The sequence below is a fragment of the Marmota monax genome, unplaced genomic scaffold (genome assembly GCF_021218885.2).
Source record: "Marmota monax isolate L192 unplaced genomic scaffold, Marmota_monax_Labrador192_F-V1.1 WCK01_AAM20220418_F8-fsc00252, whole genome shotgun sequence".
In the NCBI taxonomy this organism is placed as follows: Eukaryota; Metazoa; Chordata; class Mammalia; order Rodentia; family Sciuridae; genus Marmota; species Marmota monax.
The window spans coordinates 762,943-776,208 of NW_026692478.1; the positions used below are offsets into that span (position 1 = coordinate 762,943).

Here is a 13,266-nt window from a genome sequence, read left to right on the forward strand (position 1 = left end):
AATATAATTTTATGTGTTCTGTACCAAATATCTTTAATTTTTACCTGTCCATTTACAATGGAGCTTAGTTTATGCAGTAATACGAACTCACAGCAGTACTGAAAACCTTGTAAAACTATTTAAATCAGTGCTAAAAAGACGTACAGAAGAAGTATAGCAACTGCCCCATTTTCATTTCCCCATTATCTGAGAAAATGTATGTGTTTTTTAGTTACACATTTTACCTACTGGTTAAAAATTTACAACACAACTTTAAAAATCCTAAAAAAGTGAATGATGCAGGAAGTAATCTGAGTTAAAAGTGAAAACAGTTCAAAGGTCATTGTAGAAATTGCATTCTGTTTTACATGTTGATATTGTAGCTTAGAAAGTTAACTGTGTTTTTGCATTAACTTTTATGGTTATATTAATTTGAGGGAATATTTCCCCCCAGACACTGGTATAAAATGGTATTCAAAGGAGTATATGCTGACATAATGGTTCAAACTAATTTTGATTCTAGTCTTGGGAAGTTAATTCTCACAGACTAGTTAAGGTTGTTCTATTGGACTCTTTCTTTATTTCTTTTTTTCTTTTTTTGACACTTTCAATTATACTCCTAATAATATTTTACTGGAAGTACATGCTGTTGGGTTTTTTTGGTATATTTTATTGGCCTTTTTGGATTGGCAAGAAGTGAAACTCTGATTTTATAGTAATATTGCTTTGAAATAGGAGTCATGATTGAACATATTAAATATTGTTAAATAGTAAAATTAGGGAAAATATTTTATTTATAGTGATTACCATTTCTTGAATATATTTTGAGATACAAAATCTGTATGATTATGGTATTTGTTTTACTTTGCTAGTATAATAGATTCTTCTAGATGACCATCCTTACACTGTTTTGAAAAAAAAAATTTTAATGACAAAACTACATCTGCTGTGGCCATCTTCATTTTTTATGCTTTGCCTTAAGATTTATGCTTCCCCCCCTTCCTTAATTCTTGAGAGTCATGCATTAGACAGAAAGAGTGATAGCACCATACAGTCACAGAGAATTAGAATGATAGGAATTATAAGGAGAGCTTTTGAAGTAAGAAATTATCATCTAATTCACTCATAGAAGAACCACAGTCTTTACTAGGACTACACAAAACTAAGGCATTCTTTTTATATTTCTCAATTCATATATACCAGTTGCCATCTAGTGGTCCAAAGAAAATATGCCCATTACAATAAAAACTGTTCTTGCCATAATCTTATTAATGTGGTGTCAGTTCTGATTTTTTACAGCTTGACTATTTTAACAAAGTGATTTATATTGACTGTAGACAATATTAACCTAATGTCCAATATGTGAAAATTGTATAATCTCCCTGCAAACAGAAATTTCAAGTATTTTTGCTAAGTTGTTCCCTGCTTTTCAAGGAATTTACCTTTGAAATTATTATTGCCTATAATATTTGATTTGATTGTGGAAAGAGAATTATTACTTTGGTGAATCAGACATTTTTAGGATCTCTGACATCTTTGTGATTTGGGGGTTTCTTTAGGTTATTTGTTATCAAAGCGTGAAGGCCAAGCAGGGTCTCCAGAGAAACCATTGTCAGATCTAGGTCGTTTATCCTATATGGCTTATTGGAAAAGTGTAATATTGGAGTGCCTTTATCACCAAAATGACAAACAGATCAGCATTAAGAAGTTAAGCAAGTTGACAGGTATCTGCCCTCAAGACATTACCTCCACACTCCACCACCTACGCATGCTGGACTTCCGTAGTGACCAGTGAGTATCACATCCCTTTGAACACCTTTGAAAGATGAAAAGGTATAAGTTTTGGATCACACAGATTATTGATGAAAGAACAATAACTAATATAAGTGAAACACTTGGTACTGCCACATTATTTTGGTTTCTGTGGTATTTAACTGTATATATTTTTTTTAAACTGTTTTTTCATCCTTTTTTCTAACTTTTGGACATAAGCCACTGAATCTTTTACCTTCTAGCATTGGGATCTCTTATAAAAAGCAACAATTCTGGAAACAATGTCATTAAGTAAAATATATCCATGATTAATTTCCATATAAATGGTACAAAGTGAAATGTGTATTGGAAGGGAGGATAGATAGTTCACCATTGCCTAAATTAGTCATGAAAAGGTCACAAAGAAAGGAGGCATTTGGGGCTGGGGTTGTGCTCAGTGCTAGAGTGCTTGCCTAGCACCTGTGATGCATTGGGTTCAATCCTCAGCACCACATACAATGTAAATAAATAAAGTTATTATGTCTGTCTACAGCTAAAAATATTTTTTTTAAGTTAAAAAGCATTTGAGCTAAATTAATGGAGAATAGGAAAGAGCTCAAGAGGACAGAAGAAATTGCAGATAGGGGATATATGAGTCAGTAAGTGGTTAAAATAACTTAATTACTATAGTGGAATGTGAGGCCCAACTTCGTATTTCTTAGCTATCTCATTGTGGTGGTATATTTCCATATTTCATCTTCCCAAACAGGTTGTTTTGAAGCATCCATCATTGTCATCTTCAGGGTTTTTGGAGATGACATTCATTTTAATGAACATATTGTATATTGGTGGTTGCTATAAACTTTTCTCTGGTTCTAGATTTGTGATTATCCGCCGGGAAAAACTTATCCAGGATCACATGGCAAAGCTTCAGTTGAATTTGCGACCTGTAGATGTGGATCCAGAATGTTTACGCTGGACTCCTGTCATAGTCTCCAACTCTGTTGTCTCAGAGGAGGAAGATGAGGAGGCTGATGAAGGAGAAAATGAAGAACCACAGTGCCAGGAAAGAGAATTAGAGACCAGTGTAAGGACATGAGTAGTTTCTTGTTTTTGACGGTGAACGAATTACATTTTTTGGTTTTCATGTATTTTTGTGACATATTACAGTATCTTACCAACAAAATAAGTGCATGTATTTTGTTAGAATTTATGTCAGTGGCAAAAACTTCAGGAAGATTAGGTCTTATTTACCTTTTAGTGTTTTTTAAAGCTTTAGACCATCAGACTTTTTACAATGTGTTAATTATGACTAAATATTTACCAGAGTGCCAATAAGCAGCTAAATTTTAAGCTGCATAGTAATTGAGGAATCTGAATTGAATCTAAATCTGACACTTATTAAAATTGAGGACACATTAAAAAAAAGAACATTAAAGAAATAATAGAAACATGCATATGTTTTCAGTAGAGCTCTGAAAAGTTCAGTGGACACACAGATGCCTTTAACTATTAAAAGGGTTGATGGGCTATACTGCATTGCATGTTTTAAGTGTTGTATACTTTTTTTTTTTTTTAGCAGTGCTTTCATCCTTCATTTCCTCCTTTGTTGGATGTAAAAATATCTAATGCCCCTCTTTAGTGCAGTTTTCAAAATGGAATTAAATATTCAGAATAGAAATAATTTCAGAAATTTTTTTTCATATTTCTCCAATGTCTTTTTCATCTTGCCTACTCTGAGACCCTAATTTAAAATTTATAAAAACAATGATATTATTCACTTTGTATGTTAAAGGTGGTATTTCATAGTGGTTAAGAGCACAGCTCTAGAGTTAGCCTGCTGGGTTTTTGTCCCAACTTCTTCATTTACTACTATTGAGTGACTTGGGGCAGATCACGTAAGTTTTTCTGTTTGTTGCAGTTGCCTCACTTTCAAGGTGGGGATATATTATTTTTTCACACAGTTGTTATGTGGGTTAAATACATAATACATATAAAGCATTTAAAAGTGTGGTCTACTACATAGGAAGTATTCATGTTAGCTACTAAATAATAATTTTTCTTTTAAATCTCTGTTTCCTTATTTCTGTATTTTAAAGGGCAGGATAGGTAGATGAAACTAAATAGGGTTAAAAAATTAACCTGTTTTATTTTCCAAAACCAGATAGGAAAATCTCTGTCTCGGGAGAACAAAGAACAGGATTCTTATTCTTCAGTAGAAAGTGAAAAGAAACCAGAAGTTATGGCTCCAGCTAGTTCTACACGTTTGAACAAACAGATCCTTCCCCGTGATAGTCTTCCTGCAAATAGTCAGCCATCTCGGAGGGGCCGGTGCGGGAGGAAGAACAGAAAGACCCAAGAACGTTTTGGTGATAAAGATTCTAAACTGCTCTTGGAAGAGACATCATCAACTCCTCAGGAACAATATGGAGAATGTGAGGAAAAATCAGAAACCTCCCAAGAACAATACACTGAAAGTGAAGAACAATTGACAGCCTCTCAGGAACAGCCAAGCCAGGATGGGAAGCCAGACATTCCCAAAAGAAGATTAAGTGAGGGGGTTGAGCTGTGGCGAGGACAGCTAAAGAAAAGCCCTGAGACTCTGAAGTGCAGATTACCAGAAGGAAATGATAGACTGCCTCGTTGCTATAGTGATGGTGACAGGGCTCTCCTTAGGGGCTTCAGTGAGAGCAGTGAGGAGGAAGAAGAGCCAGAAAGTCCTCGGTCAAACTCACCACCAATTCTTACAAAACCCACATTGAAGCGAAAGGTAATGTTTTCTCTATGTGTTGTTTTTCCTCTAGTTGCAGTTTATTGTGCCCATTTGTCTTCTCCTTCAGTTCTGAAAGAGTAAAGGTAGAAATTCCTAGTATGTTATTTTTTAAACGTTAAACTTCAATGTATTGTAGCTTATGATCTTCCCAGGGAACATTTGAAATATGTGTGACTTCTTTGGTTCATGGGAATGAACATAGAAGTCAGAAGTTTATTTAAGAGCAAACCATTTTTACCTTGCTGATTGAAGGTAAAATTGTTCAAATCAGGCACAATAAGAGATTAACAACAATAATAGCAAAAATAGAATTCTTAAAACAATATACTATAATAAAAGTTGTGAATGTGGTCTCTCTCAAAATCTTACTATACTTTCACCTTTTCCCTTAAAGGAAGCACTTTACTGTATCTCTTTGACTTATCTCACTTGTAAGCATCACTTCTCTTATGCTTTGGGTACTAAGTAAAATAAGGGTTACTTGGACATAGCTCTATAATACTGGGACAGTCTATCTGATAATTTAGATGGTTAGTGACAGACAGATGGTAACACATAGCGTGAATACATGGAACAAACTAATGATTCACATTTAGGGCAGGAAGGAGAAAGATAGTGTGAGATTTCATCACATTATTCAGAATGGCATGAAATTTAAAAATTGTGAATAATTTCTTGGTTTTCCATTTAATATTTTGGACTGCAATTGACCGTGAGTAACTGAAACCATGGAAAGTGAAACCACTGGTAAGGAGGGACTACCAAATACCAGAAATATCCCAGGCTATATAAAGCAAACTTTTAGCACTGCCATGGTAAGACTAAAGTATGTCAGCTCCCTGGATGAGCCCTACTCTGTAGTAAAGGGTGACAGCCTTCATCCAAAACAATGAAATGTTTTCTTTCTCTAAAAGGGCCATTAGAAAAATAATGACTTTTTAAGAACATTTTAAGATACACATCATTATTACAAAAAGTAAAAAAAAGTACAAAGTTCCTACAAAGTCCATACCCAGTTTCCCCTATTATTAACCTCTTAGGTTAGTATGGTATATTTTTCATAATTAATGATCCGTTGTGGGTTAATTAGTTGCCAGAGTCTGTACTTACGCAAATTTCCAGTTTTCCCTAATATCCTTTTTTCTGTTTAGGATCCCATCCAGCATATCGTATTGCATTTAGTTGTCATATGTCTTCAGGCTCTTCTTGGTTGTGACAATTTCTCAGTCCTTCCTTGTTTTGATGGTTTTAACAGTTGTAAAGATTACTGCTCAGGTATTTTGTAGAATATTCCTTATGATATTAGAATGGGGTTATATGTCTTTGAGAAGAAGACCATAGAAGTAAAGTGCCATTCTCAACATATCATATTAAGGGTTTCTATCAATATCTATGTATCAATGTGTTTCATTTACAAGGTATATATTATCAGTATGACTTCTCGTTATTGATTTTAACCCAGGTAAGTGCTTGTCAGATTTCTTCATTATCAAGTAACTCTTTTTTTTTCTCCTTTTGCATACCATACTGGAAGAAAGTCTCACACTTAAGATACGAGTAATTATCCTAAGAGCCGAGTATTTGCACAAATTATTTGCTTGGGAGATTTATCCATTTTCCCGCATATATTGATTTATTCATATATTTGCTTATATCAATATGAACTCAAGACATTCATCTGCTATTTCAATTTATAATCTAATACTATTACATTTTTTAATTTGTTGCCCAAATCTTTCTATCTTTGGCCATTCAGATCTCTTTCAGTTTTGCTCCTGTCTCTTTAACATACATACCCCCTATCATTGTAGATTTTGTTTTGTTTTGAAAACTTTCTTACTTTCTGGCAGCATAAGATTCTCCAAGTTTACCTTGTGTCTTTCCTGCCATTTCTCCAAGGAGTAAGGCCATTTCCCATCTAATTTGAAAATTGTGTTTTCAGTTAGGACCAGTAGATTTCAAGTAGGCAAAAATTGAACATTGACTAATTCTTCTCTTCATTACATGGTCATGAAGAATATATATTTGCTCTCCTTGGGCTTATATTGCTTATTTGTAAAGTAAAAAAAAAAAAAATGCTGTTTCCTTGTATAAAAAAGAGAGTGAGAAAAGGAGAGTGAGATCATGTGCAACTACTTTTGACATTCTTAAAGAAATTAGGAATTAAGAGACTATTATGGTTTGTATACTAAATAGATATGTGACCTTGAGCAAGTCCTATAGCCTTTTTAGCCTCTATAGTGAAAGGATTGGATTAGATAATTCCTGGCACATTATCTCTATTACTTTGTGATACTTGAATGACATTGTTTATGTCATTCAAGATACTAGGTCAACCCAGTGCAAAGGTGTGCCAAATATGCCAAATTTCAATAGCAGATTTATTTGGCTTTTGAAATGCATCACTAATATCAAGTAAATACATTTCTACTCTATATTTCTTTTTTATGGATAGTTCATGAAGATGGCATATAGCTTTACTGAGCTGCTAACCTTAAGAGTATTAGAGTGTTTTATTCCTTTTTTGCTCTTGAGGAAAAAAGAAATAAGTTAATGGACTAGCCTCTGGGTCATTTCATTATTGAAATAAGTAACTCTTTAGGATGTTAAATATAACTGAATTACTAAAAGAAAATTATACCTGCTTTTTGAATGTGCTTGCCTGTTTTTCTGCAAATTCATATTCAATTATTCAACATCATTGTATTCTTAATACTTTACACATAGTATGTTAATATTTAGAAATAATGTTTAAAATATTTTCTGGCAAAGAGCACCTTCATTTTATATATGCTAATTCTATTAGGTTTTTAAACTCTTTCCATGTTGTTAGTACCCAAAACATTGTTCATTACTATATGTATTTGATTTCTCTATTAAATAGAAACCAATTCTTCACCGAAGAAGGAGAGTCCGAAAGCGCAAGCATCACAATAGCAGTGTAGTCACAGAAACTATTTCTGAGACCACAGAAGTGTTAGATGAACCTTTTGAAGACTCTGACTCTGAGAGACCAATGCCACGATTAGAACCCACATATGAGATTGATGAAGAAGAAGAAGAAGAAGAGGATGAAAATGAACTCTTCCATAGAGGATACTTCCATCGTTTGTCCTCACAGGATGTTCTCAGGTGTCGATCATCTAAAAGGAAGTCGGAATATGAGGAGTCAGACGATGCTGATGGTATGTTTTACAGAATTGTTTTACTTATAGTTTTATTGTCTTTAAATACATAGAGGTAATAGCTGTAAGCCCTTCAACAAAAGGTTGAAAAATGAACACAACTCACTAAGCAAGAAAACAAACGTGGCAATCTTTAAAGTTTGTATCAAATATATCCATGCTGATTCTTCCATTAGTTTCTCCTTTAGTTCGGGACTTGTTTTTGCCTCTGTAGAAAATATTTTACTCTAAATAGTTAGGATGCTGTTCTTTTTTGCCTAATTCTTTCTTATTCTTTATCTGAACTTTTAGTTAGTGGGTGAATGGGACTTAGTATCAGAAAGGTAGAATAGCCATTTACTAGAGTATGTAACTCTCTGGACTTTGTTTTGTTCATTGCTTTGTGCTGAGTGCTTGTGATAGGCAACTTAGTAAATATTGCTAATTGAGTAAATGCTAAGAAGATCATTCTTCAATAAGAGCAGATTCATATAAGTTGGAACTTACCACAGATCTGTTCAGGAGCCCTTCCTGAACCATCTCTAATGTGTCTTATTCAATTAGTAGTAAATTTCTAATGAATAGTAGCAATAGCTCATGAATTTTAAGTTTTATGATATAGATAAAAATCTTATTTACTTTTAAAATAGTTTTGTTTTATTACTCTTTGGAGATACAAAAAATAAGGGCTCATAATATGAGCTAGGTCAAAAACTAGGCTTTTTCATTCTAGCCTTAAGTTTTGCCATCATATATAATGCTTCCCCCATCTATAGTATGTTTGCCTTACCTGGGTTCAAACTGAGCTTTGCTGGGTAAATTTGAAGAAATCAGCTTTCTACTTGGCATCATAAACCTTTAGCTTTTATGCATTAATTTGTTGAGCTTTTTATTCTACTTTTTAAAATCTTTTTTTCAAATCTAGTAAATAACTTGCATTTCCTTTACTCCTATGTTTTTGTATAACATGCTTTTAATACGGTGATAAGATGACTGAATTCTTTACTTTATTTGTGTTATTTTAATGATTCTCCAAAGTTTTATTTGTTATATTTTTGAAATATACTACTAAGAAACTATAAATTTGTCTTGTAAATTTAGCACTTTACATCCTGTTTTTTATCACTCTGCTCTAAAATAGTGTGCCCTGTTTAAATTCCTGATGATTTGGATAGATGTCTCTGATGAAGCCATTTCCTTTCTTTACTTTCAAGTTACCATTAGCTAAACACTTTTAGCTTTCCTTCCCAAATCCCATTCTTGCCTTGGTATTCTTTTTTTTTTTTTTAAGTATGCATCATTTTATTTTTTTTTAATTGTTCAAAACATTACATAGCTCTTGACATATCATACTTCACACTTTTGATTCAAGTGGGTTATGAACTCCCATTTTTACCCCGTATACAGATTGCAGAATCACATCGGTTACACATCCACTTTTTTTTTACATAATGCCATATTAGTAACTGTTGTATTCTGCTACCTTTCCTATCCTCTACTGTATTCTTAACCTTTAAAAATTAATGGGAGTCTGCACAGTGGAGCACATTTATAATCCCAGCGGCTCAGGAGGCTGAGACAGGAAGATTGCAATTTCAAAGCCAGCCTCAGCAAAAGTGAGGTAGTAAGCAACTCAGTAAAACCCTGTCTTCTAATTGAAATACAAAATAGGGCTGGGGATGTGGCTCAGTGGTTGAATCGCCTGAGTTCAATCCCCAATACAAAAAAATAAATAAATAAATGGGGATTGTGAATGTATTTAATGCCACTGAACTGTACACTTATAAATAAGTTAAAATAAGTTTTATGTATATTTTATCACAGTATAGGGAAAATATATGAAAGTTTTATCTACTAAATATTATTGTGCTTTAACTTATTTGTTTAGGGACTAAATGCCTTGCAGCTATTCCCATCCAAACAACATTGTCTGCAGTAATTGGCTAGTAATTCTACCTCAAGTAATGATTTTGTGGAAACTAAGAACACCGGAAAGATGACATGAATTAAAAGCAGGAAAAAAAAAAAAAAAGAATAAGCCAATTTGTCACTTCCATAGTAAAAATAACATGATAAAAGTACTAATGGCTACTTATTATTTGCATCTTTATAAAGCTTATTTATGTTTTACAATCACTGAATAAAAATGATACTTCATAAAATCATTTCTTTTACATGCTGGTCTCCGAAAAAGACAGTAGAAATATAATGTCTTTATTTTTTTTTTATCCATCCTATACAGACACACCTATCCTAAAGCCAGTATCTCTTTTACGGAAACGTGATGTGAACAGTTCTTCCCTTGAGCCAGATACATCCACACCTATGAAAAAGAAAAAGGGATGGCCCAAAGGCAAGAGCCGCAAACCAATCCACTGGAAGAAAAGACCTGGTCGAAAACCCGGATTTAAGTTGAATCGGGAAATCTTAGCCGTTTCTACTCAAGAGCGCATTGTTGAGCCCATTGTTCCCATTCCCAAACCCGGTCGTAAACCCAAAACCCAAGAAAATGAAGAAACTATTGAGCCAAAAAAAGACTTGCCCTTATTGGAAGAAAGAAAGGACGAGGAGATGCATGTGGAAGCAGAAGAGGTTGAAGAGGGAGAGGAAGAGGACACAACCAGCAGTGAAGTTAGAGCCACTTCTCCAGTAGACAGCAGCAACAGTCCCGAAACTGAAATGAAAGAACCTGAAGTAGAGGAGGAAGAAGAGAAACCTCACATCTTAGAAGAACAAAGGCAGTCAGAAGAAGAGCCACAAGAACTGGAAGAACAGGAGCAAGAGGAAGACGATGAAGTGACCACCGAGGCAAATCAGAATGAAGACCATGATGCAGATGATGAAGATGATGGTCATCTGGAACCTACAAAGAAACAGGAGCCAGAGGAGCAGCCCATTAGAGAAGATATCAAGGAGGAGCCGAGTGGTCAAGAGTCTTTTTTAGATACTAACATGCAGAACAGTAGGGAGACCATAAAGGATAAAGATGAAACAGAACCAGATTCTGAGGAGGAACAGCCTTCCAATGAGACATCTGTGGTATCAGAGCATATGCCGGGGTCTGAGGATGACCATGAAGAAGATTCCAACACTAAGGAAGAATTAATTGAATTAAAAGAGGAAGAAGAGATTCCTCATAGTGAACTGGATCTGGAAACTGTACAAGCAGTGCAGTCTTTGACTCAAGAAGAAAGCAATGAGCATGAGGGAGCCTACCAGGACTGTGAAGAAACACTCGCAGCTTGTCAGACCCTGCAGAGTTACACCCAGACCGATGAAGACCCTCAGATGTCAATGGTTGAAGACTGTCACGCTTCAGAACATAATAGCCCAATATCCTCAGTTCAGTCTCATCCCAGCCAGTCAGTCCGTTCAGTCAGCAGTCCCAATGTGCCTGCCCTGGAGAGTGGTTACACACAGATCAGCCCAGAACAAGGATCCCTGTCCGCACCCTCTATGCAGAACATGGAGACCAGCCCCATGATGGATGTGCCTTCCGTATCAGACCACTCTCAGCAGGTAGTAGACAGTGGCTTCAGTGATCTGGGCAGCATCGAGAGCACCACAGAGAACTACGAGAACCCTAGCAGCTATGATTCCACAATGGGTAGCAGCATATGTGGGAATAACTCCTCTCAGAGCAGCTGCTCCTATGGTGGGTTGTCATCGTCTAGCAGCCTCACCCAGAACAGTTGTGTTGTCACTCAGCAAATGGCAAACATGGGCAACAGCTGCAGCATGTTGCAGCAGAACACTGTCCAGCCTACTACCAATTGCAATATCAAGTCACCTCAGAGTTGTGTGGTGGAGAGGCCTCCTAGTAACCAGCAGCAGCCACCACCGCCGCCACCACAGCAACAACAGCAGCAACAGCAGCAGCAACAACAACAACAACCAGCACCACAGCCTCCACCACCCCAGCCACAGCAGCAGCAACAGCAGCAGCAGCCACAGCAGCAGCCTCAGCCCCAGCAGCCTCAGCCCCCACCCCCACCCCAACAGCAGCCCCCGCTATCACAATGTAGTATGAATAATAGTTTCACTCCAGCTCCTATGATCATGGAGATACCAGAATCTGGAAGCACTGGGAATATAAGCATCTATGAGAGGATTCCAGGGGATTTTGGTGCTGGCAGCTACTCTCAACCATCAGCCACCTTCAGTTTAGCCAAGTTGCAACAGCTGACTAACACCATTATGGACCCTCATGCCATGCCTTATAGCCATTCTCCTGCTGTGACTTCCTATGCAACCAGTGTTTCTTTGTCTAATACAGGACTCGCTCAGCTAGCACCATCTCATCCATTAGCTGGGACCCCTCAAGCACAAGCCACCATGACACCGCCCCCCAACTTGGCATCCACTACCATGAACCTCACATCACCTCTGCTACAGTGCAACATGTCTGCCACCAACATTGGCATTCCTCACACTCAGAGGTTGCAAGGGCAAATGCCAGTCAAGGGGCACATTTCTATCCGTTCCAAATCTGCGCCACTGCCCTCTGCAGCTGCTCATCAGCAGCAGCTATATGGCCGCAGCCCACCAGCGGTTGCCATGCAGGCTGGCCCTCGTGCATTGGCTGTTCAGCGTGGCATGAACATGGGGGTTAATTTAATGCCAACTCCTGCCTATAATGTCAATTCCATGAATATGAACACCTTGAATGCCATGAACAGCTATCGAATGACACAGCCCATGATGAACAGCAGTTACCATAGTAACCCTGCCTACATGAACCAGACAGCACAGTATCCTATGCAGATGCAAATGGGAATGATGGGGAGCCAGGCTTATACCCAGCAGCCTATGCAGCCAAACCCTCATGGAAACATGATGTACACTGGCCCCTCCCATCACAGCTATATGAATGCTGCTGGTGTGCCCAAGCAGTCACTCAATGGACCTTACATGAGAAGATGAGCAAGATGAACTTACAGTTAAAAACTTAAATATATATAAATAAAGGAACCTTTTATACTGACAAACCAGAGAAAAATGGACCTTTTTTTCCATTAAAATATTGCTGTAGATTTAGAGGAATTTTTCTTTGGTTTATTTTATATTTTAGAAAACCTGATCTCTTTTTTGGGGGGTTCATTTTGTTCTGGGTTTTGGTTTTCTTCACAATCTTGAACATTTTACAGTAGAACTCATCTAAAAATGGATTCGGGGATGGGGGGAAACATGCACAAAATCTTTTCATAATTAAAAAGAGCCTTACTTTCTTTACACATCACATGGACAGAATTTGTGTAAAAGTGAATTCTCTTTATTTTATTTTTAAAATGTATGTTTCCCTCACTGTTTGCAGCTCCCAATGTTGTCATTTTTAAATGTTATATATACATCTCGAGGGTTAACCACACCCTTTCCTCCGAACCCAACCTTTCATTTCCTAACTTCATTCCAGCAGGAGGCACTTATGGGAGACTCGGACGGGGACATGGAGAACAACCCAAGCTCCTTAAACTTATTGTTAATATTATTGTTATTATTATTATTATTATTATTATTATTAAAGTGAGACAGGAAAATGCTTCTCCTTTTAAATCCCCTCCACTCCCTATACACACACACCTCTTGAAACCTAGCCCC

The 13,266-nt window shown here is 36.5% G+C and overlaps 1 protein-coding gene across 6 annotated transcripts in view; it reads left to right on the top strand.

The window, feature by feature from the left end:
- Kat6a (lysine acetyltransferase 6A) overlaps nt 1–12,907 on the top strand; it is a 102,131-nt gene extending 89,224 nt beyond the window's left edge. For all 6 annotated transcript variants that reach the window (XM_046443099.2, XM_046443102.2, XM_046443101.2 and 3 more), the window contains 5 exons: nt 1,539–1,770; nt 2,611–2,818; nt 3,896–4,501; nt 7,389–7,689; nt 9,911–12,907. In XM_046443099.2, coding sequence (XP_046299055.1) covers nt 1,539–1,770; nt 2,611–2,818; nt 3,896–4,501; nt 7,389–7,689; nt 9,911–12,591 — 4,028 coding nt within the window. In that variant the 3' untranslated portion in view covers nt 12,592–12,907. The remainder of the gene's footprint in view (nt 1–1,538; nt 1,771–2,610; nt 2,819–3,895; nt 4,502–7,388; nt 7,690–9,910) is intronic.
- Nucleotides 12,908–13,266: the final 359 nt, after the last annotated feature.